Source organism: Oncorhynchus tshawytscha, linkage group LG09, assembly GCF_018296145.1.
Source record: "Oncorhynchus tshawytscha isolate Ot180627B linkage group LG09, Otsh_v2.0, whole genome shotgun sequence".
Classification (NCBI taxonomy): Eukaryota; Metazoa; Chordata; class Actinopteri; order Salmoniformes; family Salmonidae; genus Oncorhynchus; species Oncorhynchus tshawytscha.
In genome coordinates, this window is record NC_056437.1 from 65,355,173 (window position 1) to 65,382,767 (window position 27,595).

Consider the following 27,595-nt stretch of genomic DNA (forward strand, 5'->3'; position numbering starts at 1 on the left):
AGGACAGGAGAAAAGGTGGGGGAGGGTTAGACCACTGGTGTAAGCAATGCCATGGACAATAGATCAACGGTTCATAGAATCTCTATTCAGATTATCATAACTACATCTATATAGAGACAACAAACAAACAAAAGTTTTAAAATAATTACATTTTTCTCCAGAGACATAATCATTTTCTATTCTACTGGCACCTCTGATATCAGATGCTGTACATGTTCACAGATAAAGTGCATATAGGTTATACATACTACCGCTTTAATACAGTGACATTAACAGAGGAAATTCTACACCAACAGATGAACAGTCTAGAATGCAATCTCACAAAAACGCGTCACAAAAGTACAAATACTTTTCAGACCAATTCAACTTTGAGAGAATTAAAAATCAGAGCATCCAGAATAATAACAACAAGATCATAGGAAGCAAAGAAAGACGAGCATTCAGTGGCCAAATATACAGACAAATAAATACCCAATTGATGCTATCTGTCTATAAGTGATATGGTAAAGTTACATGGTGATGACATGTTTCTGTTGAAAAGGCAACAGTCCTTTCTTGGGATACTGTTCATCTTAAAAAGCAAAAAGCCAATGTAGGACCACAGCTCATACTGCGTCTGGGTGATCATATACTGTATAATCAATATTTCCAAGGAAAAGAAATAGCAATGCATTTGTAAAATCCCAAACATCGTTATGGGAGTTTGGGTTCTATGTGAATGGAAAAGTTTCATATTGAACAGGAAAACGTTCTCTTTGTTCAGTAGAATTTGATACAAAAAAAGGGGGATTCCACAATCTCTCCTTTCCTCTTCTCTCTCGTGGCCACCAATGGCAGTTGATAAAGTGACTGTTGCATAAACAACAGCAACATGTTAAATAGGATCAAATACAAAGGGCTCCCAGACACTGCATCTCAGTCCTACTGACCCTGGTTTGATTCCAGGCTGTATCACAACCAGCTGTGATTGTGAGTTCCATAGGGCGGCACACAATTGGCCCAGTGTTGCCTGGGTTAGGGTTTGGCCGGGGTAGGCCATCATTGTAAAATAAGAATGTGTTCTTAACTGACTTGCCTAGTAAAATAAAGGTAAAAAAAACAAATGGGGCCCTGGGGGGTGAATGCCCCTATATGCTGATCCTGGGTCAGTATTTCATTTTCCCCATTAATGGTTAGGATTAGGGGAAGGGAAACTGATCCTACAGTACATCTGTACTTAGGAGAAATTTCACCCCGGAGCCACATCCACTCCTCTTTCAAGCTGTCCTAACTGCAGTCTATACGGCACCCCTTTACCTCCATCCCCTCTCCCCCTTCCCCCTCCCTCTCTCCAATGGGCCTGGCTGCTAGCTGAGAGGCTGGGGGGCGATGCTGGAGCAGTCAGTGACCAGCAGGCCCACGGTTGAGCTGCCTGACAGAGACACGGCCACAGCCATGGTACCGGTCCCCGCGGGGCTACTGCTGGGGCTGGGGGCGCCCTGGACCTGGGTGACGGCGTGGGTGCCCATGTGGCCCTGGAGCTGGGTGGGTGTCTTGCACTGCACCCCACACAGTTGGCACAGCAGCACCCCGCCGGCACCAGCCCCGCCGAACATGCCCCGCGTCCCTCCGCTCTCCTTCCACTCCTGGCCGTGGTGTTTCTGAGCGTGGACACGCAGATAGGTGAGGGTAGTGAAGCCTGGAGGGAGACGGGAGGGAGAGGGAGGAAGAGAGACCATTGAGAAATAAGAAAAGGCGAGGAACAAAAGATGAGGAACAAAAGAGAAGGACATATGAAAGATGAGGAATGAGAGAGGGATACCTGTGTAACCACCTCAGTTACACAGGTATTCTCCTCTCCTTTCACACATAAAAAATAACATGGTAGTCCACTCACTGCGGTTGCACAGGTGGCAGGCGTGGTGCTGTGATTGGTTGTGGACCCTCATATGATCGGTGATGTAGGCGGCAGAGAGGAGCTTGCCACAGATGTGGCACGGCACCTTCTCCTCGTGGCGAATCAGGTGGGCACGGAGACGGTCCCGCGTGGCGAAGGCAGACGTGCAGGTCTGTGTAGCACACGCGCCCGCACACACAAAACCATTGTTGAAGCTTGGACATTGACATTTTTCTTCGCCACTATATTTTAGAAGCTAAGCAGGTCAATGCCATTAAATTGCCTATAACACATTCATACAGTGTATACATAGAAGCAAGGGACATACGACAGGAAACAAGTTTGAAAATAGGGTGAAAGAACAAGGCAAGAGTTCAAATGTTGTCCCCCACGAATGATGCAGTTTCTGGGAGATCGGTCATTCAGTGCCAGAGGAGTAGCTTTTAAGGGTTTTTCACAAAATCCAAAATAGTGTAAAATCCATCATGACAAACCTTATGCGTCCCTGAGTTAAATTTGCTCCTTGTGACCCGGGACCTATGTACCGAATGGAATGACTTTAGGTCAAACCGGTTGAGGGGCATGACCTTTCAAAGTTAGCATTTTCATCGCTTGTTATAGCGCCACCATCTGGCCAATCAGTGTAATTTTGTAAATGACTGATCTTTATGGCAAGACCCATCTGAGATATCACAAGTGACTTACTAACGGTGACAAATGGACCGAGACAGATTCATTGCGAGGGTCAATAATACATGCAGAGAGTAGAAAAAGAGAGAGTGAAAGCATTAAAGTGAGTTAGAAAGAAGAGGATTACCGGGCACTTGAAGGGTCTCTCAGTGGAGTGCACCTGTCTGACGTGACTGTTGAGGTGGTCGGGTCTAGAACAGACAGGAGAAAGGATTAAGATCCCACGTGTGTCTTATATGTGTCTTATCGGTCATTTCTCGTCAATAGAGCTACCCTTGCAAAACAGACGTCACTTAGAACTGAATTCTATTAGAACTCCAGACTAATTTCACAAATGTGTGCATGTACATACACAGTACCAGTCAAAAGTTTGGACACACCTACTTATTCAAGGTTTTTCTTTATTTTTACTATTTTCTACATTGTAGAATAATAGTGAAGACATCAAAACTATGAAATAACACATATGGAATCATGTAGTAAGCAAAAAATCTAAATATATTTTATATGAGATTCTTCAAAGTAGTCACCCTTTGCCTTGATGACAGCTTTGCACACTCTTGGTATTCTCTCTCAACCAGCTTCACCTGGAATGCTTTTCCAACAGTCTTGAAGGAGTTCCCACATATGCTGAGCATTTGTTGACTGCTTTTCCTTCACTCTGCGGTCCAACTCATCCCAAACCATTTCAATTGGGTTGAGGTCGGGTGATTGTGGAGGCCAGGTCATCTGATGCAGCACTCAATCACTCTCCTTCTTGGCCAAAGAGCCCTTACACAGCCTGGAGGTGTGTTTTGGGTCATGGTTCTGTTAAAAAACAAATGATAGTCCCACTAAGCGCAAACCAGATGGGATGGCGTATTGCTGCAGAATGCTGTGGTAGCCATGCTGGTTAAGTGTGCCTTGAATTCGAAATAAAATCACAGACAGTGTCACCCACACCATCACATCTCCTCCTCCATGCTTTAAACTGATTTACCTTTTGACAAACATATCAAGACTTTCAAGGACAGCTTTTTTCCATCTACATAAAATTGCAAAAATCAGGAACTTTCTGTCCAAAAATTATGCAGAAAAATGTATCCATGCTTTTGTTCTAGGTTAGACTACTGCAATGCTCTACTTTCCGGCTACCCGGATAAATCACTAAATAAACTTCAATTAGTGCTAAATACGGCTGCTAGAATCCTGACTAGAATGAAAAAATGTGATCATATTACTCCAGTGCTAGCCTCCCTACACTGGCTTCCTGTTAAGGCAAGGGCTGATTTCAATGTTTTACTGCTAACCTACAAAGCATTACATGGACTTGCTCCTACCTATCTTTCCGATTTGGTCCTGCCGTACATACCTACACGTACACTACGGTCACAAGACGCAGGCCTCCTAATTGTCCCTAGAATGTCTAAGCAAACAGCTGGAGGCAGGGCTTTCTCCTATAGAGCTCCATTTTTATGGAATGGTCTGCCTACCCATGTGAGAGACGCAGTCTCAACCTTTAAGTCTTTACTGAAGACTCATCTCTTCAGTGGGCCATATGATTGAGTGTAGTCTGGCCCAGGAATGTGAAGGTGAACGGAAAGGCTCTGGAGCAACGAACCGCCCTTGATGTCTCTGCCTGGCCGGTTCCCCTCTCTCCACTGGGATTCTCCCCTGGCTTACTGGTGCTCTTCCATGCCATCCATAGGAGGGGTGCGTCACTTGAGTGGATTGAGTCACTGACGTGGTCTTCTTGTCTGGGTTGGCGCCCCCCTTGGGTTGAGCCGTGGCGGAGATCTTTCTGGGCTATACTCGGCCTTGTCTCAGGATGGTAAGTTGGTGGTTGAAGATATCCCTCTAGTGGTGCGGGGGCTGTGCTTTGGCAAAGTGGATGGGGTTATATCCTGCCTGTTTGACCCTGTCCGGGGGTATCATCGGATGGGGCCACAGTGTCTCCTGACCCCTCCTGACTCAGCCTCCAGTATTTATGCTACAGTAGTTTATGTGTTGGGGGGCTAGGGTCAGTCTGTTATATCTGGAGTATTTCTCCTGCCTTATCTGGTGGCCTGTGTGAATTTAAGTATGCTCTCTCTAATTCTCTCTTTCTTTCTCTCTCCCAGAGGACCTGAGCCCTAGGATCATGCCTCAGGACTACCTGGCATGATGACACCTTGATGTCCCCAGTCCACCTGGCCATGCTGCTGCTCCAGTTTCAACTGTTCTGCCTGCGGCTATGGAACCCTGACCTGTTCACCGGACGTGCTACCTGTCCCAGACCTGCTGTTTTCAACTCTCTAGAGACAGCATGAAAAGCCAAATGACATTTACTCCTGAGGTGCTGACTTGTTGCACCCTCGACAACTACTGTGATTATTATTATTTGACCATGCTGGTCATTTATGGACATTTGAACATCTTGGCCATGTTCTGTTATGATCACCACTCGGCACAGCCAGAAGAGGACTGACCACCCCTCATAGCCTGGTTCCTCTCTAAGTTTCTTCCTAGGTTTTGGCCTTTCTAGAGAGTTTTTCCTAGCCACCGTGCTTCTACACCTGCATTGCTTGCTGTTTTGGGGTTTTAGGCTGGGTTTATGTACAGCACTTTTATATATCAGCTGATGTAAGAAGGGCTATATAAATACATTTGATTTGATTTACGGTGGGATCCACACATGCAGAGATCATCTGTTCACCTACTCTGCATCTCACAAAGACACGGCAGTTGGAACCTAAAATCTCATCAGACCAAATTACAGATTTCCACCGGTCTAATGTCCATTGCTAGCAAGTCTCTTCTTCTTATTGGCCTTTAGTAGTGCTTTCTTTGCAGCAATTCGACCATGAAAGCCTGATTCACGCAGTCCCCTCTGAACAGTTGCTGTTGAGATGTAACTGTTACTTGAACTCTGTGAAGCATTTATTTGGGCTGCAATTTCTGACGCTGGTAACTCTAATGAACTTATCCTCTGCAGCAGAGGTAACTCTGGGTCTTCCTTTCCTGTGGCGGTCCTCATGATAGCCAGTTTATCATAGCGTTTGATGGTTTTTGCGATCGCACTTGAAGAAATGTTCAAAGTTCTTGAAATTTTCCAGATTGACTGACCTGTCTTAAAGTAATGATGGACTGTTGTTTCTTGCCATAATATGGACTTCTTTTACCAAATAGGGCTATCTTCTGTACACCACCCCTACGTTGCCACAACACAACTGATTGGCTCAAATGAACTTTTAACAAGGCACACCTGTGAATTGAAATGCATTCCAGGTGACAACCTCATGAAGAGGTTGAGAGAATGCCAAGTGTGCAAAGCTGTCAACAAGGCAAATGGTGGCTACTTTGAAGAATCTCAAATATAAAATATATTTTGATTTGCTTAACACTTTTTTAGTGACTACATGATTCCATATGTGTTATTTCATAGTTTTAATGTCTTCACTATTATTCTGCAATGTAGAAAATACAAAAAATTAAGAAAATCCTGGAATGAGTAGGTAGGTGTGTCCAAACTTTTGACTGGTACTGTATGTGCATGTGTGTATACTTGTTTCACAATTGAACCCTCCCCCCTCCCACCACCCAGTCATCCCTCTTCTCACCGTGAGAATCCCTTGGCGCAGTGGGGGCAGACGTAAGGTTTCTCCACCCCTCCTTGGTGTGAGCGTACATGGTAGCTCATGCGGTCTTTCCTCTTGAAGCGCTGCTGGCAGATGGGGCAGTGGTAGGGCTTTTCGTCCGAGTGGGAAAGCCGGTGGCGGTTCAGGTGGTACACATCTCGGAAGGCCTTCCCACAGGCCTCACATGCATGGTTCTTCCTCACCTGGTTGGGGCTAGGGTTGGGGTAGGGTTGAGGCCCCTGGTTCTGGTTCTAGGTTTAATGAGAAGAAAGGGACAGTTGGCTAGTGCTGGCTGTGGGGTAAGTATAGCTACTCTGGCTACATTGCACAATAAAGTAGGTGAGAAGAGAGCGAGAACGGCATAGGGAGCAGCAAATGATTCATTTTATGAGAAAACAGGCACCAACCAACCTGTACCATTGTCCCGGCAACCACAACTGCAGCTTGGAGCACCTGGGGCGCAGCCATGGTGACGGTCGCTGGGGCGATGGCCACCGCAACAGGTTGGCCCTCCTGGTTTCCAAGTGGGGAGGGTTGGGGGAGGGATACTGCGGGAGGAGGATGAGAGGGCAGAGAGAGGTGGAGGAGGGAGAGAGGGATTGTTTGCCGCCCCCCTCCTCCTCCCTTGCTCCCGTCCTCCCTCTCTCTGGCTGCTCTGTCCTTCATTTTGATGCCAGTGTGCACCGACTGATGGCGCCGGAGGTTGTAGTTGTTCTTAAACTGCTTGTTACATGTTGCGCAGATGTGTGTGGGCCGGCCAGGCTTGGAGACGGCCTTTTCTAAAGGAGAGATGGAAAATAAAGAGAGAGGAAAGAGAGAGAGAAAGATAAAGGGGAAAGGGAAAGAGGGAAAACAAAAGTGTGAGAGAACGTAACTCCTGAAAGGGAACTAAGGGTAGAGATTGTGGGTTGGGATTCCTACATGGGCCTGACATAATGAATAAGTAAGCTATTGGGTCCCTCTACATTTGTATACTGTAAGTTGTTTAGGATGAAAGCATCTGGTGAATGACCACCCAGCAAGCACATTTGGTTCCTTGGAAGTTGTGAGAATGTATGTTTTTGATTTCCCATTGGTTCTGGGAATGAAGCCATAAGTTTCTTGACCCCTGACCGGTAAAACGCAAAGCTTTCTAAACATTTTGAGAACAGAAGTGAACATTTTGCCTGTTCTGTGAACGTTCATTTTTATATTGCAGGGAGGTTCTAAGAACATTTTACTCTGGTTTCCTGAAAGTTTTCCTGGAAGGTTTTATTAAGGTTCTGAGAAGGGAAATTATAGGTAATTTGATGGTAATTAAATAACGTTCTGAGAACATGTTTCTGTAAAACTTTTAATAACACTGCTAACTTAGTTTGGGTTAACTGTTTTGAAATCCAAGCATAGATAGGACACATGGAAGTAAATTTGCTTCGGCATTAAACATGCAAACACATTTACTTTTGATTGTGGCACAACGTCAGTGAGGTTCAAACCTATGATCTTCTGTTCTATATCTATAGAATTAGTCCACTGCGCCACCAGGATGAACTAGAATGGCAATTTTTTTCACACTTTTGTCTTTTCAAACAGACACCATTTCAAGGGAAACAACCACTCATTAAGATCAGGTGTGGCCAATTAGTTGGTGCAGCCAACACACTTAATAAGATAGAGGATGGAAAGAGTTTTGTTTATTCTGAGAACGGAATGTATATGTTTTTAAATAACATTCTTAGAACATTCTCTGAACGTTACTAAAGTTTTCTTGTTTTTTTTATGGAAAGTTTTCTTAACATTCTCGGAACAATTTGAGAACATGACTTTAAATAGAACCATGAGGAAACCTGTAGCAAACGTTATGCTGAAGTACTGAAATTCCCACAGAAGAATATGTTTCTTAACCTTCTCTGAACTATTTGAGAACATTCTCAAAGTCAAACCAGTTGGAGAACATCTGAGAATTGGAGAACATCCAAATTTGTAATTAAATGTAACTATGTTTGAACTTTTAGTAAACATAGTAGTTCTGTTAAAGTCAGGGGCACAACTTTCACTGGGAGAAATTGCATTTTTGTCCCCTCTTAGTTTTATCATTGTACTGTGATACCAAAAACGGCGTTGGTATGTTTAGGTCCATGCGGACGCCTTAGAACGGTCAGGTAGGCTGTTTGGAGGTTTCATACAGCTGGATTTAGGACCACATGGACACCAAAGAGCGGGTGGATAGGCTGTGTGAAGGCAAAGCTTTTGAAAAGCTGGCTGGACCAGCACAGGAGAGTTGAACAGAGGCAGCTGCTCTCAGTGTGTATGTGTTGAGCTCTTTCTCTGAGTTGTAAAAGCAAGCAGAGCAGAAACTGGCTACTCTTTAGTTGACTGATGTAGCTGGAAAGGTAACTGCTGTTTAACTTAATAGAAGAAAAAAATGAGTGTTCCCAGTGCTGAACTAGTAGTGTAACTGATATGTAACTTTAGCTGATGTTTTATACCCTCTTGACTGAGGTGAATGAATTCGTTAGCTAGTAGTTACCACAGTCAGTTCACCTCTAGCTATCTGTCAGATAGCGATATGAGGTGGCATTTATTCATATCTAACAGCTGTTTGTATGGAAATGTTCTGTAGCCTTTTTGTCTCATTTCAAAAGAAGTAAATGAACTTCGCTAGCTTTCACCAGTTGATGTACCATCAGAGAGAGAGCTGGCCAAAAGTAGGTATTATTTATGCCTCATTCACATTAGACCTGAATCAAACAATGAAACCAGCGGCCAAACGATTGAAGACGGATAATTCTGATGTTTTTTGTTGTTGTGGAATGTGAGTTTTTATTCGAGGCAGTATAGCAATGTAATGTGATTGATTTGTCAGTTTCCCTAACTAATTCCCTATTTTTATAACTGACACAGTAATAAACAGCTCTACAGGCTTCACTGTTATGGTGCACCGTCAGTACACAACACTATGATCATCATGTCTTAGCAGGATCAGATGGCGACAGTTTAATTTTATTTGTATTTAACTAGGCAAGTCAGTTATTTGAACAAGGGACTGCAGTGACACCTCTTGCACTGAAATGCAGTGCCTTAGACCGCTGAGCCACTCGGGGGCGCCACTCGGGAGCCCCATAACATACCAAGCAGGGTCAGACAGCCAGGAAAGACCAGTCTACGGAGCTCAGGTGAATTTTGCAGTATATTCACAATATCAGTGAATTTCCATCTTGAATTGATGGATAGACCTACAGTAGCTACAGGAAAGCATTTAAAGATTAAGGTTACAGTCTGGGATCTGGCAATAATGGTCATTTCAACTATTGAACCACTGATTCTATTCTTGGATAATAAAATGTATAAATGTACACCAAGGTAATTCTTTGCCATGCCTCATTTTAGGAGGATCAGTTGGAGATGTTTCTCTGCAGGGTCAGGCAGCCAAGGAAGACCAGTCTGTGACGGAGCTGAGGTGAATTTTAGCAGATACACTATTCTCTCTGTGCAGCAAACAATGGAGAAGACAGAAACTTCAAAGATTGAAACTATTTTAAGGCAGTCTGACAAACCTCCAAAGTTAATTTCCAAACTGTTACAAGGGTTAAATCAGGCATGATTTAACGATGACACAAAGCATGAAAATCAACAATGTGAGGAAGACCTGGTAGAAGATATTGATGATCATGCATGGATACAAATATGATTGAATGCCCAGTCATGTTCATATATTCTTAGACATAAATTACTGCAGTTTAACACGGTTCCACGGAACGTACTAAACTCAGCAAAAAAAGAAACCTCCTCTCACTGTCAACTGCGTTTATTTTCAGCAAACTTAACATGTGTAAATATTTGTATGAACATTTCTGGGTGGAATGGCCCTAACCCTCGCCCTCCGATTCAACAGGTCCCAGACCTGCTCAATGGGATTGAGATCAGGGCTCTTCACTGGCCATAACAGAACACTGACATTCCTGTCTTGCAGGAAATCACGCACAGAACGAGCAGTGTGGCTGGTGGCATTGTCTGCAGGAAGGGTACCACATTAGGGAGGAGGATGTCTTCCCTGTAACGCACAGCGTTGAGATTGCCTGCAATGACAACAAGCTCATTCTGATGATGCTGAGACACACCGCCCCAGACCTTGACGGACCCTCCACCTCCAAACCGATCCCGCTCCAGAGTACAGGCCTCAGTGTAACGCTCATTCCTTCGACGAAAAAAGCAAATCCGACCATCACCCCTGGTGAGACAAAACCGCGACTTGTCAGCGAAGAGCACTTTTTGCCAGTCCTGTCTCGTCCAGCGACAGTGGGTTTGTGCCCATAGGCGACGTTGTTGCCGGTGATGTCTGGTGAGGACCTGCCTTACAACAGGCCTACAAGCCCTCAGTCCAGCCTCTCTCAGTCTATTGTGGACGGTCTGAGCACTGATGGAGAGATGGCGTGTGCATTCCCGGTGTAACTCAGGCAGTTGTTGTTGCCATCCAAGATTAAAGGTATATACTGGGCAACTTTCATAAGGTCTGCATGCCTTATATGGAATACAGTATGACAAAAGGAGTCAGTATTGAAAACATGCCCACGTCAGGGGAGATACCTATTTAGGTAATCCCTAGGTGCTGGACTGCTCATTCCTGGCCCTGGGGGTCAACCGTCCTGTGGGTTGTCACTCTGGCCTTGGCATAACACACCCAAAACCAATAATGAATGGGATTCTGGCCTTCTAGGCAGTGTTCCTCTGTCCAGTGTCTGTCTTCTTTTGCCCATCTTAATCTTTTATTTTTATTGACCAGTCTGAGATATGGCTTTTTCTTTGCAACTCCGCCTAGAAGGCCAGCATCCCGGAGTCACTTCTTCACTGTTGACGTTGAGACTGGTGTTTTGCAGGTACTATTTAAATGAACTGCCAGTTAAGGACTTGTGAGGTGTCTGTTTCGCAAACTAGACACTCTAATGTGCTTGTCCTCTTGCTCAGTTGTGCACCAGGGCCTCCCACTCCTCTTTCTATTCTGGTTAGAGCCAGTTTGCGCTGTTCTGTGAAGGGAGTAGTATAAAGCGTTCTACGGGATCTTCAGTTTCTTGGCAATTTCTCACATGGAATAGCCTTCATTTCTCAAAAGAAGAACAGACACAAGTTTCAGAAGAAAGTTTTGTTTATGGACATTTTTGAGCCTGTAATCGAACACACAAATGCTGATGCTTCAGATACTCAACTAGTCCCTAAAAGAAGGACAGTTTTATTGCCTCTTTAATCAGAACAAGAGTTTCCAGCTGTGCTAACATAATTGCAAGTGGGTTTTCTAATGATCAATTAGCCTTTTAAAATAATAAACTTGGATTAGCTAACATAACGTGCCATTGGAACACAGGAGTGATGGTTGCTGATAATGGGCCTCTGTACGCCTATATACACTGCTCAAAAAAATAAAGGGAACACTTAAACAACACAATGTAACTCCAAGTCAATCACACTTCTGTGAAATCAAACTGTCCACTTAGGAAGCAACACTGATTGACAATAAATTTCACATGCTGTTGTGCAAATGAAATAGACAACAGGTGGAAATTATAGGCAATTAGCAAGACACCCCCAATAAAGGAGTGGTTCTGCAGGTGGTGACTACAGACCACTTCTCAGTTCCTATGCTTCCTGGCTGACGTTTTGGTCACTTTTGAATGCTGGCGGTGCTTTCACTCTAGTGGTAGCATGAGACGGAGTCTACAACCCACACAAGTGGCTCAGGTAGTGCAGCTCATCCAGGATGGCACATCAATGCGAGCTGTGGCAAGAAGGTTTGCTGTGTGTCAGCGAAGTGCGCTACCAGGAGACAGGCCAGTACATCAGGAGACGTGGAGGAGGCCGTAGGAGGGCACCAACCCAGCAGCAGGACCGCTACCTCCGCCTTTGTCTAAGGAGGAGCAGGAGGAGCACTGCCAGAGCCCTGCAAAATGACCTCCAGCAGGCCACAAATGTGCATGTGTCTGCTCAAACGGTCAGAAACAGACTCCATGGGGTGGTAGAGGGCCCGACGTCCACAGGTGGGGTTGTGCTTACAGCCCAACACCGTGCAGGACGTTTGGCATTTGCCCGAGAAAACAAAGATTGGCAAATTCGCCACTGGCGCCCTGTGCTCTTCACAGATGAAAGCAGGTTCACACTGAGCACGTGAAAGACGTGACAGTCTGGAGACGCAGTGGAGAACGTTCTGCTGCCTGCAACATCCTCCAGCATGACCGGTTTGGCGGTGGGTCAGTCATGGTGTGGTGGCATTTCTTTGGGGGGGCCGCACAGCCCTCCATGTGCTCGCGAGAGGTAGCCTGACTGCCATTAGGTACCGAGATGAGATCCACAGACCCCTTGTGAGACCATATGCTGGTGCGGTTGGCCCTGGGTTCCTCCTAATGCAAGACAATGCTAGACCTCATGTGGCTGGAGTGTGTCAGCAGTTCCTGCAAGAGGAAGACATTGATGCTATGGACTGGCCTGCCTGTTCCCCAGACCTGAATCCAATTGAGCACATCTGGGACATCATGTCTCGCTCCATCCACGTTGCACCACAGACTGTCCAGGAGTTAGCGGATGCTTTAGTCCAGGTCTGGGAGGAGATCCCTCAGGAGACCATCCGCCACGTCATCAGGAGCATGCCCAGGCGTGGTAGGCAGGTCATACAGGCACGTGGAGGCCACACACACTACTGAGCCTCATTTTGACTTGTTTTAAGGACATTACATCAAAGTTGGATCAGCCTGTAGTGTGGTTTTCCACTTACATTTTGAGTGTGACTCCAAATCCAGACCTCCATGGGTTGATAAATTTGATTTCCATTGATAATTCGTGTGATTTTTTTGTCAGCACATTCAACTATGTAAAGAAAAAAGTATTTAATAAGAATATTTCATTCATTCAGATCTAGGATGTTATTTTAGTGTTCCCTTTATTTTTTTGAGCAGTGTATATATATCCATAAAAAAAAATCTGCCGTTTCCAGCTACAATAGTCATTTACAACATTAACAATGTCTACACTGTATTTCTGATCAATTTGATGTTATTATAATGGGTAAAAAATTTACTTTTATTTCAAAAACAAGGACATTTCGAAGTGACCCCAAACCTTTGAACGGTAGATTATGGTTCTCAGAACATTATGTGCGTGCTGGGCAGAAACTGTGATGTAATAAAAAAATTATGAGTGAATCGTCTACATCTGTGATGGTGAGAGCAGTGCAACAATATTACATTTCTTTGTCTTTTTTTTACCTCTCTTACAACCTCTCATTTTAGTCCTCCTCTCTCTCTCTCTCTCCACCCCTCTCTGTCTGTCACAAACATATGCAACAGACACAGGGAGTGTGAAAAGGACATTATTTCCTGAAGTAAGAAATCCCATGGTTCAGGGTGGGGCTGAAGAGATATCAGATTGTATGTGCGTGTTTTCAGCTTTTATATGTAAAGAGAGGACATCAAGGTGCTTCCGCTGAGTCTGCAGCAGCCGTGACTCTTGACAACAAGAAAAACTTTCTCTGCCCCTCCACACCCCTCCTATCCAGTAGTTTATTGTGGATTCCATATGTGTTTATTGAATTAGAATAATATTGAATAAACATAGTGGTCCTCCGTGGCTCAGTCAGTAGAGCATGATGCTTGCAATGCCAGGATTCGATTTCCGCTGGGACCACGCATCATTTTTTTTAATGTGTGTCGCTTTGGTTAAAAGTGTCTTATAAATGGCATATATTATTATTCTAATATTATCATTATAGACTTGTGGAATTGATCAATTGAGTAAATTGTACCTGATCCTGGCTGTATCTCAAATGGCAACCGCCACCCTATTCCACACACAGTGCGCTACTTTTGACCCGAGCCATATGGCTGCTGGTCAAAAGTAGTGTACTATATAAGGAATAGGGTGCCTTTTGGGATATAGAACCTGCATGCTCACCAGGTAAAGTCTCTTCATTCAGGGCGGCTGTGTCCACTGTGGATGGGGGCGGGGCTATGTGCTCTGTAGGGGGGTTCTGGGCGGAGCCAGTCATGTCCGGAAGCAGCTCTGATTGGAGGGCTGTCTCAGACTGGGTCTGTGAGGGCGGAGTCTGGGGAAATGAGAGCAAGAATTAGCTGCTGAGGCTTGAAATACACATCATTGGGGGATCATGCCACCTTTGACCCCAGTCAGCACACACACAAGCTCTCACTCTTGTCCTCATAATCAATACTACAACAAATCTGTAAGGGGCACAGTTGGCAAATTGTCAGTTTAAGACTTATATGACATCACAAACATAATAAGCATGTGTATGATCCCAGGATCCCTGAGCATTCACTTCTGCATCCATAGCACTCTGAAGAGTGAGACATTAAACACAATTTGTATCTTTCTTTCTCTGACACACACACACAAACTTACCTGAAACAGAAAATTACTCCAAGAAGAATCCATTTTGAAGCAGGATGATGTCAGATACTTTTAGTCCAAGAGTCAAAACTAGAAATATATATCCACCCGAGACTTGGGCGCCAACCAACCATAGGCTGGGGCCAACTGATGAATCACTCCACCTGCTATAATGTCTGCAGCCTACCTAGTTCCTCTCTGCAGTTTCAAATATCAAAGGTGAATATCTCTGTGTGAAAGTTTAAATCGCGGTGCATTCAATAGCATAAATTATTATTGAAGATGAATGATCAATTTTGAAAGGCTGTCAGTTATATGACAATATTTTTTGACAGTAATGATAATGTTCAACTAAAATGTTGTTATATGGTGTGGGACGAAAGGATGCAACATGATATTATAACTAAAATGCGACAAAATGGTTGATGCATGCTTTTAATGATGCATTTACAATGCAATTTACATTGTATATTTATATTATAGCCTAAGAAGAAATCCTATTCTCAAATCCATGCAAAATTTGGGTATTACAAATAACGAAAAATATCTAAAAAGTAATAATAATAAGTCCGCAGTTGTTTGTAAATACGTGGACGAAGAGTCATTTATTTCGATAGCTCCGAGAGGCCAAAGCGGTGGTGGATTCCAAAGCCTCGGTGTTGCGTAAAATCGTGTCCCTAACTAGAGAGTCCCCGATCGGCCGCAATCGAAAGCTTCGCCTCGGCTTTTCAAACGAGAGGACGACATCTTTCTTTTTTTTTTCTATTTCTCTCTCCCTCCCACCCTCGCTGTCTTTCTTCCTTTTATTTTTTTTACATCTCTTCTCCTCTCCCCTCTCTATCTATCCCCCGCCGCCGTGTCCCCTGTTTAAAGGGAAAGTATTTAGTGTAGCTTATGCACCCTCCTCTCTGTTCCCGTCTCCTCCGTGGCGTGCGCTGTTTTCAATAGACCCGTGCATCCGTCTTCTTGCCCCCGCGAGTTCGGCCGACATAAATACCTATTTTATCAACAGCTAGTAATGCAATAGAATTGCGTAAGATTGCCCCACTCCAAACTAACATATCACAACATCCTTATAGTGAGATAATATTGAGAATACCCAACTGGGTGACATCAATAGAAACGTATTAAGGCAATAAAACAAGATCACGCGCATCTTAAAGGTAAATATACATGCTTCAGGTGCAACACCTTCACAGTAATAGGAATATACATCAAAATGACAAAAACGTTGTTGTTTTCAATAGATTGTTAAGGCTAGAAGTGAGGTAGGCTAAATGCTCCAGAGATACTGGACTTCTTACTCATATCTGCATCTCTGGCTGTAAAATAATGCTGCTGCAAATTTGACTGTAGTAGGAGAGTTACAATGGTTATTCTATCAAACTTCAAATTACTGGAACAGTACACAAGGCAGAACAGAACATCTAGGTTAATGGTCAGTGGCCCAAGCCCAGTTCAGACAGGAGGGGAATCAGATTGCTATTATCTCCAGGAACTTAACTTTTGGTTTATACTTTAATTTGTTGCGCTACTAGTAGTGCCTATTGATGTTTAGGAGGCAGCTACAGTAGCTGGAAGATACCATCTTCTGTTTTTAGTTAATTGAATGTATTTTATTTCATCTGGGTGCTTACATCACTGTGAGCACCCTGGTACTAGTCGTAGCCCCCTTTCTTCTCAGTCCTTGAAAACACTGAGCAAGAACAACTTGTGCATTGAAGACTGATGTGTTTGATGTCTTTTAATAATATCTTTGCAGAGCTACATAAATGCCCTAAAAGACAGCCTTGATGTCACTCTTAATTTCTTGGTTGTTCTGATAAATACACTGAGTGTACAAAACATTATGAACAGTGTTCTTTCCATGACATAGATTGACCAGGTGAATCTAGGTGAAAGCTATGATCCCTTATTGAGGTCACTTGTTAAATCCAGTTCAATCAGTGTAGAGGAAGGGGAGGAGACAGGTTATAGAAAGATTTTTAAGCCTTGAGACAATTGAGACATGGATTGTGTATATGTGCCATTTAGATGGTGAATAATGGGCAAGACAAAATATTTAAGTTCCTATGAACGGGGCATGGTAGTCGGTGCCAGGGGCACCGGTTTGTGTCAAAACCTGCAACGATTCTAAGTGTTTCCACATTCAACAGTTTCCATTGTGCATCAAGAATGCAAGAATGGTCGACCATCCAAAGGACATCCAGCCAACTTGACACAACTGTGGGAAACATTGGAGTCGACCTGGACCACCATCCCTGTGGAACGCTTTCGTCACTTGGGGGTTGCTGTGCGAAGTTGCTGGAATTAGAACACATTGTCATACACGTCGACTCAGAGCATCCCAAACATGCTCAATTGGTAACATGTTTGGTGAGTATGCAGGCCATGAAAGTACTGGGACGATTTCAGATTCCAGGAATTGTGTACAGATCCTTGAGATATGGAGCTGTGCATTATCATACTGAAACATGAGGTTATGGAGGTGAATGAATGGCACGACAATGTGTCTCAGGATCTCGTCACGGTATCTCTGTGCAGTCAAATTGCGATTGTGTTATTTTCCATAGTTTATACCTGTCCATACCATAACCCCACCGCCACCATGGGGCACTCTATTCACAATGATGACATCAGCAAACCGCTTGCCCACACAACGCCATACATGTCTTCTGCGGTTGTGAGGCCAGTTGGACGTACTGCCAAATTCTCTAAAATAATGTTGGAGGCAGCTTATCGTAGAGAAATTAACATTACATTTCTCTGGCAACAGCTCTGGTGAACATTCCTGCAGTCGGCATGCCAATTGCACACTCCCTACGTCTGTGGTATTATGTTGTGTGACAAAACTGCACATTTTAGAGCCTTTTATTGTCCCCAGCACAAGGTGCACCTGTGTAATGATCATGCTGTTTAACCAGATTCTTGATATGCCACACCTGTCAGGTGGATGGCTTATCTTGGCAAAGGGGAAATTACGCACAAACAGGGATGTAAAAAAAATGTGCACACAAAATTCAAGAGAAATAAACCTTTTGTGCATATCGAACATTTCTGGGATATTTTATTTCAGCTCATGAAACATGGGACTAATACTTTACATGTTGCGATTATACTTTTGTTCAGTGTACATATTTTCCAGGACGTTGAAAAGGTATCTTTCCGGACATTGAAAAATAAGTATTTTTCGGACGTTGAAACCGGATTCATTTTCAGGTCTAAATGAAAGTTGAAAATACTTATTTTCCAGAATAGCCTACGAATAGGAGTTTTACCTGTCCAGGTCATCAGATCAGGAGAAAACTCCAGGCCCCAGAAAATACATACTTTTGACCCTGTGGTGCCACCTCTGGATCATATTGTAGTTCATAAGGTAAAGGTTTATTTGTTGTGAATGAATCTTTCACTTGTTTTGCCATCCTCATAGAGGATGAGTCTGGGATTTGCTGTATCAGGGTCCAGAGTCACATCCACTGCATCTTCTTCAGCATCAAATCAGGAAACTTCTCCATTCGGTTAAGACATTTCTCCTCAAGCTCAGAAAAAGCCCCAGCTGAGACAAAGAGCTCCTCACCCCTCTCTTCACACCCCTTCCACACAGAGCACTGTGAAAACTGATCTCAGACAAGTCCTGGATCTGGGGTGAGTGTGGGGGGGTGCAGGGATAACACGTTCTGTAGGAGGTGGTCCCCAGTGATTTCCTGCTCCAGCTCTTCGATACACACTCCAGTCCATCTCTCTGCACTTTTCTTCTTCTCGTTAACATTCTAAATGTAGTTAGCCTGGCTTCTCTCAATGGAGCACACGAGAGCAGTGAAGACCTGCACGTCGTCTGCTATGTCAAGTTCTGTGTCTCTGTTGCTGAGCTCTCCGGAGTGTTTGAACTCCTCGACCTTCAGCTGTCGCTCCTGAATCATCTTCTGCGCCTGTGCTTCCAGCAGAGCCCTCCTTTCTCCATTCTCTTCCCAGAGGGACGGTGTGGTGAGCCTTGTAGTGTGCCTCAGTGCAGAACTGACACACATACGCCTGGTCAGTCCTATAGAACATCTCCAGGAGTCTGTCATGCTTCTTACACATTCTGTCTTCCAGGCTCTCCACGGGGTCGATCAGCTGAGGCTGCAGGTGAGTCTCACAGAAAGAGGTGAGACACACCAGGAAATGAAAGTAGTGCCTTGCGCTTCGTCCCAGTGCAGACGTCACAGGCCAGTTCTCCAGACTTAGTAGAGTGCCGGCCTGGGCTGCTGGTAGCTTTCCATTGAACTGACTTCCTGAACTGAGCGGCCATCTCAGAAATAAAAGTATCGACACAGATCTGATCTCCTATCAAAAGTAATTTTACACAGTGGACACTGGCACACGTAATTGCTACCCAAGTACTTTCTGATGCAGGTCTTGCAGAAGTTGTGGTGGCTGGCTCAGTGAACACGTCCAGATAGATAGAGCACTGGAACTGCTCTTCAGACAGCAGACTGCTGCAGGAAGCCATGTCTAGACAGAGACCAAAGATGAAATGATAAAACTATATTATACAATTATAACGCATTTTACTGGAATTATTGGTATAACTTGTGATAATCCTTTATGAATAGACACATCCAGCCTAGTTGAAGTGATCAATACATTAAACTGGAGACCAGTGGAGGCTGGTGAGGGGAGGACGGCTCATAATAATGGCTGAAATGAAATGGAGTGAATGGAATGATATCAAAGACATGAACCCCCCCCCCCCAAAAAAGACGTGATTGATACCATTCCATTCCGGCCATTATTATGAGCCTTTCTCCCCTCAGCAGCCTCCACTACTGGTTACCAACATTTCAGTGAAGTTTGTTTAGTTTAGTAATGCTGCTTTGAAACATTTTGCCTGCTTGACATTTCAAACTGAATAGGGACCAAACTTTAAATTGAAATTTTATATTCAACACTCTTTGGCTATGCTATAAGTTTCCGATGTTAGATCTACTGAACAAAAATATAAACGCAACATGCAAAAATTTCAAAGACTTTACTGAGTTACAGTTCATATAAGGTCAATTTAAATAAATCTAATCAAATTGTATTAGTCACATGCATTGAATACAACAGGTGTAGTAGACCTTACAGTGAAATGCTTACTTATGAGCCCCTAACCAACAATGCAGTTAAAAAAAAGAATAAGAAATAAAAGTAACAAGTAATTAAAGAGCAGCAGTAAAATAACAATAGCGAAACAATATACAGGGGGCTACCGGTACAGAGTCAATGTGCGAGGGCACCGGTTAGTCAAGGTAATTGAGGTAATATGTATATGTAGAGTTCAAGTGACTAGATGATAACAACAGAGAGTGGTAGTGGTGTAAAAGAGGGGGGGGTAGGGGGGTGCAAATAGTCTGGTTAGTCATTTGATTAGACGTTCAGGAGTCTTATGACTTGGGGGTAGAAGCTGTTTAGAAGCCTCTTGGACCTAGACTTGGTGCTCCGGTACCGCTTGCTGTGTGGTAGCAGAGAGAACAGTCTATGACTAGGGTGGCTGGAGTCTTTGACAATTTTTAGGGCCTTCCTCTGACACCCCCTGGTATAGAGGTCCTGGCTGGCAGGAAGCTTGGCCCCAGTGATGTACTGGGCGGTACGCACTACTCTCTGTAGTGCCTTGCGGTCGGAGGCCGAGCAGTTGCCATACCAGGCAGTGATGCAACCAGACAGGATGCTCTCGATGGTGTAGCTGAAAGAACCTTTTGAGGATCTGAGGACCCATGCCACATTTTTTCAGTCTCCTGAGGGGGAATAGGCGTTGTCGTGCCCTCTTCGTGACTGTCTGGGTGTGCTTGGAACATGTGAGTTTGTTAATGATGTGGACACCAAGGAACTTGAAGCTCTCAACCTGCTCCACTACAGCCCCGTCAATGAGAATGGGGGTTTGCTCAGTCCTCTTTTTCCTGTAGGCCACAATCATCTCCTTTGTCTTGATCACATTGAGGGAGAGGTTGTTGTCCTGGCACCACACGGCCAGGTCTCTGTTCTCCTCCCTATAGGCTGTCTCGTCGTTGTCGGTGATCAGGCCTACACTGTTGTGTCATCGGCAAACTTAGTGATGGTGTTGGAGTAAATGCATTAGGCTCTAATGTATGGATTTCACATGACTGGGCAGGGGTGCAACCATTGGTGGGCATTGGAGGGCATAGGCCCACCCACTTGGCAGCCAGGCCTACCCACTGGGGAGCCAGACCCAGCCAATCAGAATGAGTTTTTCCCCACAAAAGGGCTTTAATTAAAGACAGAAATACTCCTCAGCACCCCACACCCATCCCTCATCAGACAATCCTGCAGGTGAAGAAGCCTGATGTGGAGGTCCTGGGCTGGCATGGTTCCACGTGGTCTGCTGTTGTGAGGCTGGTTGGATGTACTGCTAAATTCTCTAAAATAACGTTGGAGGCAGCTTACAGTGCATTCGGAAAGTAGTCCGACCCCTTGACTTTTTCCACATTTTGTTACGTTACAGCTTTATTTGTCCCTCATTAATGTACACACAATAACACATAATGACAAAGCAAAAATAGGTTTTTAGAAACGTTTGCAAATGTATACAATTTTTTAAACTGAAATATCACATTTACATAAGTATTCAGACCCTTTACTCAGTACTTTGTTGAAGCACAATTGTCAGCAATTACAGCCTCGAGTCTTCTTGGTTATGATGCTACAAGCTTGGCACACCTGTATTTGGGGAGTTTCTCCCATTCTTCTTTGCAGATTCTCTCAAACTCTGTCAGGTTGAATGGGGAGCGTCGCTGCAAAGCTATTTTCAGGTCTCTGCAGAGATGTTCGATCGGGTTGAAGTCGTGGCTCTGGCTGGGCCACTCAAGGACATTCAGAGACTTGTCCTGAAGCCACCCCCGCATTGTCTTGGTTGTGTGCTTAGGGTTGTTGTTCTGTTGGAAGGTGAACCTTCGGCCCAGTCTAAGGTCCTGAGCACTCTGGAGCAGCTTTTCATCAAGGATCTCTCTGTACTTTGCTCCTTTCATCTTTCCCTCGATCCTGACTAGTCTCCCAGTCCCTGTCGCTGAAAACCATCCCCACTGTCACGCCCTGATCTGTTTCACCTGTCCTTATGCTTGTCTCCACCACCCTCCAGGTGTTGCCCATCTTCCCCACTTATCCCCTGGGTATTTATACCTGTGTTTTCTTGTCTGTCTGTGCCAGTTCATCTTGTTTGTTCAAGTCAACCAGAGTTTTGTCTCAGCTCCTGCTTTTCCCCAGTCTCTTTTTCTCTTCCTCCTGGTTTTGACCCTTGCCTGTACTGACTCTGAGCCTGCCTGCTGTCCTGTGACTTTGCCCCTACTCTGGATTACCGACCTCTGCCTGACCTGACCCTGGATCTACCTGCCTGCCGTCCTGTACCTTGGCCCCACTATTCTGGATTATCAGCCCCTGCCTGCCTTGACCTGTCATCTGCCTGCCTTGACCTGTCATCTGCCTGCCCCTGTTGTTGCAATAAATATTGTTACTTCAACAGTCTGCACTTGGGTCTTACCTGATACCCACAGCATGATGCTGCCACCACCATTCTTCACCGTAGGGATGGTGCCAGGTTTCCTCCAGACGTGACGCTTGCATTCAGGCCAAAGAGTTCAATCTTGGTTTCATCAGACCAGAGAATCTTGTTTCTCATGCAGCAGTTTGACAAAAGGCAGAGGTAGAGTGGCTTCCGTCTGGCCACTCTACCATAAAGGCCTGATTGGTGGATTGTTGCAGAGATGGTTGTCCTTCTGGAAGTTTCTCCCATTTCCACAGAGGAACTCTGGAGCTCTGTAAAAGTCACCATCGGATTCTTGGTCACCTCCCTAACCAAGGGATTCTCCAGGGTAGTCGTTTAGGCCCCTTGCTTTTTAAATATTTTACTGACGACATGTCACTGACTTGAGTAAAGCCAGAGTTTCTATGTATGCGGTTGACTCAACACGATACACATCAGATACTACTGCGACTGAAATGACTGCAACACTCAACAAAGAGCTGCAGTTAGTTTCAGAGTGGGTGGCAAGGAATAAGTTAGCCTTAAATATTACTAAAACTAAAAGCTTTGTATTTGGAACAAAACACTCACTAAACCCTAAACCTCAACTAAATCTTGTACTAAATAAAATGTGGAAATTGAGCAAGTTGAGAGGACTAAACTGCTTGGAGTAACATTAGATTGTAAACTGTCATGGTCAAAACATATTGATACAGTAGTAGCTAAGATGGGGAGAAGTATGTCCATAATAAAGCGATGCTCTGCCTTCTTAACACTATCAACAAGGCAGGTCCTTCAGGCCATAGTTTTGTCGCACCTTGACTACTGTTCAGTCGGGTGGTCAAGTACCACAAAAAAAAGGACTTTAGAAAATTGCAATTGGCTCAGAACAGGGCAGCACGGCTGGCCCTTGGATGTACACAGAGGTAATATTAATAATTTGCATGTCAATCTCTCCTGGCTGAAAGTGGAGGAGAGATTGACTTCATCACTACTTTTATTTATGAGAGGTATTGACATGTTGAATGCACCGGGCTGTCTGTCTAAACTACTGGCACACAGCTCGGACACCCATGCATACTCCACAAGACATGCCACAAGAGGTCTCTTCACAGTCCCCAAGTCCAGAACAGACTATGGGAGGCACACAGTTCTACATGGAACTCTATTCCACATGAAGTAACTAACGCAAGCAGTAAAATTAGATTTAAAAACAGATAAGATTTTTTTTATATATACACACATATACACACACACACATTAATTTTTTAAAACCTGTTTTCGCTTTAAGGGCTTTTATGTGTAGATTGAGGAGGATGTTTATTTTTTCCATTGTAGGATAAGGCTGTAATTTAAATAAATGTGGGAAAAGTCAAGGGGTCTGAATACTTTTCGAATGCACTGTATGATAGAGAAATTAACATTGAATTATCTAGCAACAGCTCTGGTGGACATTCCTGCAGTCAGCATGCCAATTGCATGCTCCCACAAAACTTGAGACATCTGTGGCATTGTGTTTTGTGAAAAGTGGCTTTTTATTGTCCCCAGCACAAGGTGCACCTGTGTTATGATCGTGCTGTTTAACCAGCTTTTTAAAAAAAAAACTATATTTAACAGGGCAAGTCAGTTAAGAACAAATTCTTATTTACAATGATGGCCTATCGGGGAAGAGTAGGTTAACTGCCTTGTTCAGAGGCAGAACAACAGATTTTTACCTTGTCAACTCAGGAATTCGATCCCGCAAGCTCTTTCGGTTACTGGCCCAATGCTCTAACCAGTAGGCTACCTGCCACCCCCAAGCTTCTTGATTTGCCACACCTGTCAGGTGGATGGATTATCTTGGTAAAGAAGAAATGCTCACTAACAGGGATGTAAACAAATTTGAGCACAAAATTTGAGAGAAATAAGATTTTTGTGCATTTGGAAAATTTTAGATGTTTTACTTCAGCTCATGAAACATGGGACCAACACTTTACATGTTGCGTTTGTATTTTTGTTCAGTGTAGTTAACGAGCCAAAGCCTGAACCAGTATCTGGGCAGAGGAGATTATGACAAGATCTCCTCTCTGCCCAGAAAGCTACCATTCACCAGCTCTGTCAAAATATGTTTCTTACTCACCAGATATGCCTGCCCTGCCTGCAACTATCGTCACATACTGCCGCTATGCACTTCCAAAAATGTGTCAGTGGGGTCAGATATTGTGTGTGACATAAGTATGTACGCACAGAGAGACACACAGTCCCCTCCCAGATTTCAGCGTGAAGGACAATGACAACATTGCTAATGCCGCGAGTTGTCTTGAAAGCAGCATCAGAACTCGGAATAAAAGTCTGCATGTTTTTTTGCTTAAAAATTCCTATTGGTTGATTCTGAAAAAAAATAAAAGGGATTATTAGAATTTAATAAGATTTCTATAAGTCCCTCCTATTACCCATGGCGCTGGCTTGTACAATAACGACTCTGGACCTCTATTTTGACTACACTTCCTAGAAACTCAACGGCCACTGTACAAGGTGGGACCTGTGTGGTCCAGTGGTTGCAGCCGCTCACCCTGGCACGCATTTGTGCCAGAGTCGGCATGGGTTCGAGTCCGGCCCACTGCCTTTTAGCTCGCCCTCCCCGTTTCCAGCACTTGAAGGTCTCTTGGGCGGAACCAGAGACTGGGATTGGTCCTTTGAAAAAGGACACTGTACAAGAAGCCATGCACATAATAACTGAAGATACTGGCATAGGAGAGCAAACTGGTTGGTTCAAAGATGTCTTTATTACCTTTTCATCTATTACCGTTGACAAAGACATTCTGAACAATATCTGCAAGCCGGAGGCACTGCATGGAAATAAAACCTAAAAACACCTTTCTTACGCGGACACCCACAATGTATTTGCAGATGTTATCCTAGATCTTACATGGCTTTTTTTTTGTTTTTTTTGTGCTCCTCCCTCCCACCTTCGCAGTACACAGCACATTCTCCCAAACGTCTTGTTGAACTCAAATGAACTAGAGACCTTTGACGCCACCTGGCTGATAGCAACGTCGCCCCACTCCAAACCTAGTTTCTAATGGTTGACAATAAAACAGATCAGCCACAGTATATATATATATAGTACACACGGTCACACAGTGATGATAGAAAAGCTCGTCGAATAATATTCATAACAAACACTCAAAACATAACTCAGGTGGTCTTCACTTGAGCTAAGGAATGTGCCCAATATTATAGATGAATGCATGTCTGTAAGCAAGTGTCGTGAGTATGTGTGTGGCAAGCGCGTGGGTGTGTGTGTGTGTGTGTGTGTGTGTGTATACGTGTCTGCAAAAAAAGGTGTGCGCACGTCTAAGAAAGTGTGTGCTTCTTCCCCATCCAATCATCACTGCAATGTAAAAGTCCAACACCACCTCTACAGTCACCACTACCCAGGGGCGCAACTTTGGTTTTAGTGGGGGGGCAATTATTATTATATATATATTTTTTTTTTATCCTGTCGGATAAACACTCCAAACAGTCTACCCGACCGCTCGGAGGCGTCCCGCATGGTCCTAAAGCACACCATTGCCTCGTTTTATAATCACATTCCAATGATAAAACCTGGGGGCGACAAAAATGAAATTTCAGAATGTGGTTGGGGGGGGTGACATGTCCCCAGTGAAAGTTGCGCCCCTACCATTACCAGTTGGTACAAGTTGCAACTAAGCACTGGTTCAGGGTCAGATATGCTATCCTCCTGATGGTCAAGGTTAAGAGTTGTGGTTGGGTAATCTGATCCTAGATCTGTGGCCTGGGCAACTTCTACATTTCACGGTAAGCACCTACACCTGTTGTATTTGGTCCATGTGACAAATAAAATGTCATTGGCTTTGATTACCACAGTAAAAAAAAGAAGACATTAATGAGAACAAAAAAGGTAAAGTAAAGCTGTAAAGACTCAATTGTCAAGATAACAAGTGAACTGATGGTGAACGACATCTCTAGTGCAACTATTACAAATCGTTACTGATGATGGCGACAGAGAATAATAAAAACAACCATAGGAATTTAAATATTAATAGGAACATCAATAGTAGTGATTTGGACGTTACCACTTTAAAAAAAAAAAGAGTATTTCAAGATAACACTTTTCGCTCAAACCCTTGATTATGAAGTCTACTAAATAAGGTGTGGTGGAAAGTGATTTGTTGGCTAGTTAGCTAGACAATATTAAAGCCTGCAATGATTTGCTCGCATACAAAAATATACCACCACTGTTTACTTTTTCAAGTTGACACCAGTTATAATGGTCAGGCTTACAACACTATACAAGTAGGCTTGATAACAGAAGGTTTAAGTTGTTACGATCTTCTAACTAAAATAAATAGCCATCATCAGTTTGGTTTTTAAAAAGGTCCCCTGACTAAGCTTACCTCCATCTTTGCTACATCACACAATAATATTTGTTCTCACACCTTCAACTCTATTCAACAAACATAGCAACTCTGACTCTGCTTTCTGTCTGTGTCCCAATCCTCTCAAATATCCTAATTTCCTTGCTTAATTTGTCTCCTTCCCTTCGATATCACTAACGTTTTTTTCCCACCCAATGATTTCACGTCCTTTCCTATCAGTGCGCAAGCGGCGACTAAGAAGTGGGTTATTTAAGACTTTTGGGACACAGGGTGCATCTCAATAGTCTAGTGGCTTCCTCTCTTCATCTCTAATCCTTTCTCTCGTCTGATGTGAAATAACTGGATAGGTAAGCAGTATTGACTTGTAGGCATCCACCTTACTGTTTTCACCAATCGTTTTCACCAATTGTTTTCAGATCAGTGCAGATGGAAGGAAAGGACACGAGGAAAGGAAGCCACTTTAGACTATTGAGATGCACCCATCTACAGCCTTCTACACCCTCCCCCTCTTCTTTGCCTTATCCAAACTCGACCTCTAACCCCTAGGCATTCAAGTAGATCCGAGAGGATTGGGTCGGTGCAAAACGTAGGGGGGGAAAAAAAGACGGACCTAGCCTATCAGAGGACAAGGGGGATTGGTTCCCAAAGTGTTACACCCATCCTCTCAGATCTACACACGTACCAAGGGATTAAGAGCCCCCCCCTCCTCCTCCTCTCACTCGGCCTTGCTCCTCTCCCTCTCACGGTCGGACACGTCGATGGCAGCCATGTTCCTGGAGGCAGTGATCAGGTGCAGAACGCTGATGGCAGACTTCAGCACACACACCACGGCACAGACACCAAGCAGCCACTGCAGCCACACTGGAGAAGAGACAAGAAGAAGAAGTCCCGTTGTTTCCACATTACCCCCTTCCTAATGCGTAGGACCTGCTGTACAGACCAGCTATTTAGCAGAGGATTACTATGCTTCTGTGAGTGAATATGAGCCGATGTATTTAGACCGAGGCAAGAAGGGAGGGATATTACAGTGGGAGATTGAGAGAGATTTGAAGAGGGAGAGAACGGAGAATGGAAGATATGCAAAGGGAGAGAAAAGAGAAACTAAGAAAAGAAGAGGTGGGGGGAAAAAGATAGTAGAGTGAAGAGACTCACCATGGGGTTCCTCAATGTAGTAGGAGACGTAGAGCAG

General features: G+C 44.2%; 2 protein-coding genes across 2 annotated transcripts in view; both read right to left on the reverse strand.

Moving 5' to 3' along the window:
• Positions 1-65: 65 nt before the first annotated feature.
• LOC112258408 (myc-associated zinc finger protein) lies at positions 66-14,684 on the reverse strand. Its single transcript, XM_024432767.2, has 7 exons — positions 14,542-14,684; positions 14,077-14,227; positions 6,574-6,941; positions 6,145-6,413; positions 2,694-2,757; positions 1,877-2,048; positions 66-1,678 (listed from the first exon to the last, which is right to left on the reverse strand). Exons 1-7 carry the CDS (start codon positions 14,572-14,574, stop codon positions 1,347-1,349), a joined length of 1,389 nt encoding a protein of 462 aa, XP_024288535.2. The 5' UTR covers positions 14,575-14,684; the 3' UTR covers positions 66-1,346.
• Positions 14,685-24,770: 10,086 nt separating this feature from the next.
• The window catches only part of cdipt (CDP-diacylglycerol--inositol 3-phosphatidyltransferase (phosphatidylinositol synthase)), a 12,013-nt gene continuing 9,188 nt past the window's right edge, over positions 24,771-27,595 (reverse strand). Inside the window, exons 5-6 of the mRNA XM_024432768.2 lie at positions 27,559-27,595; positions 24,771-27,267 (exon numbers count right to left, since the gene is read on the reverse strand). The exon at positions 27,559-27,595 is cut by the window's right edge and continues 45 nt beyond it. Coding sequence (XP_024288536.2) covers positions 27,122-27,267; positions 27,559-27,595 — 183 coding nt within the window. The 3' untranslated portion in view covers positions 24,771-27,121. The remainder of the gene's footprint in view (positions 27,268-27,558) is intronic.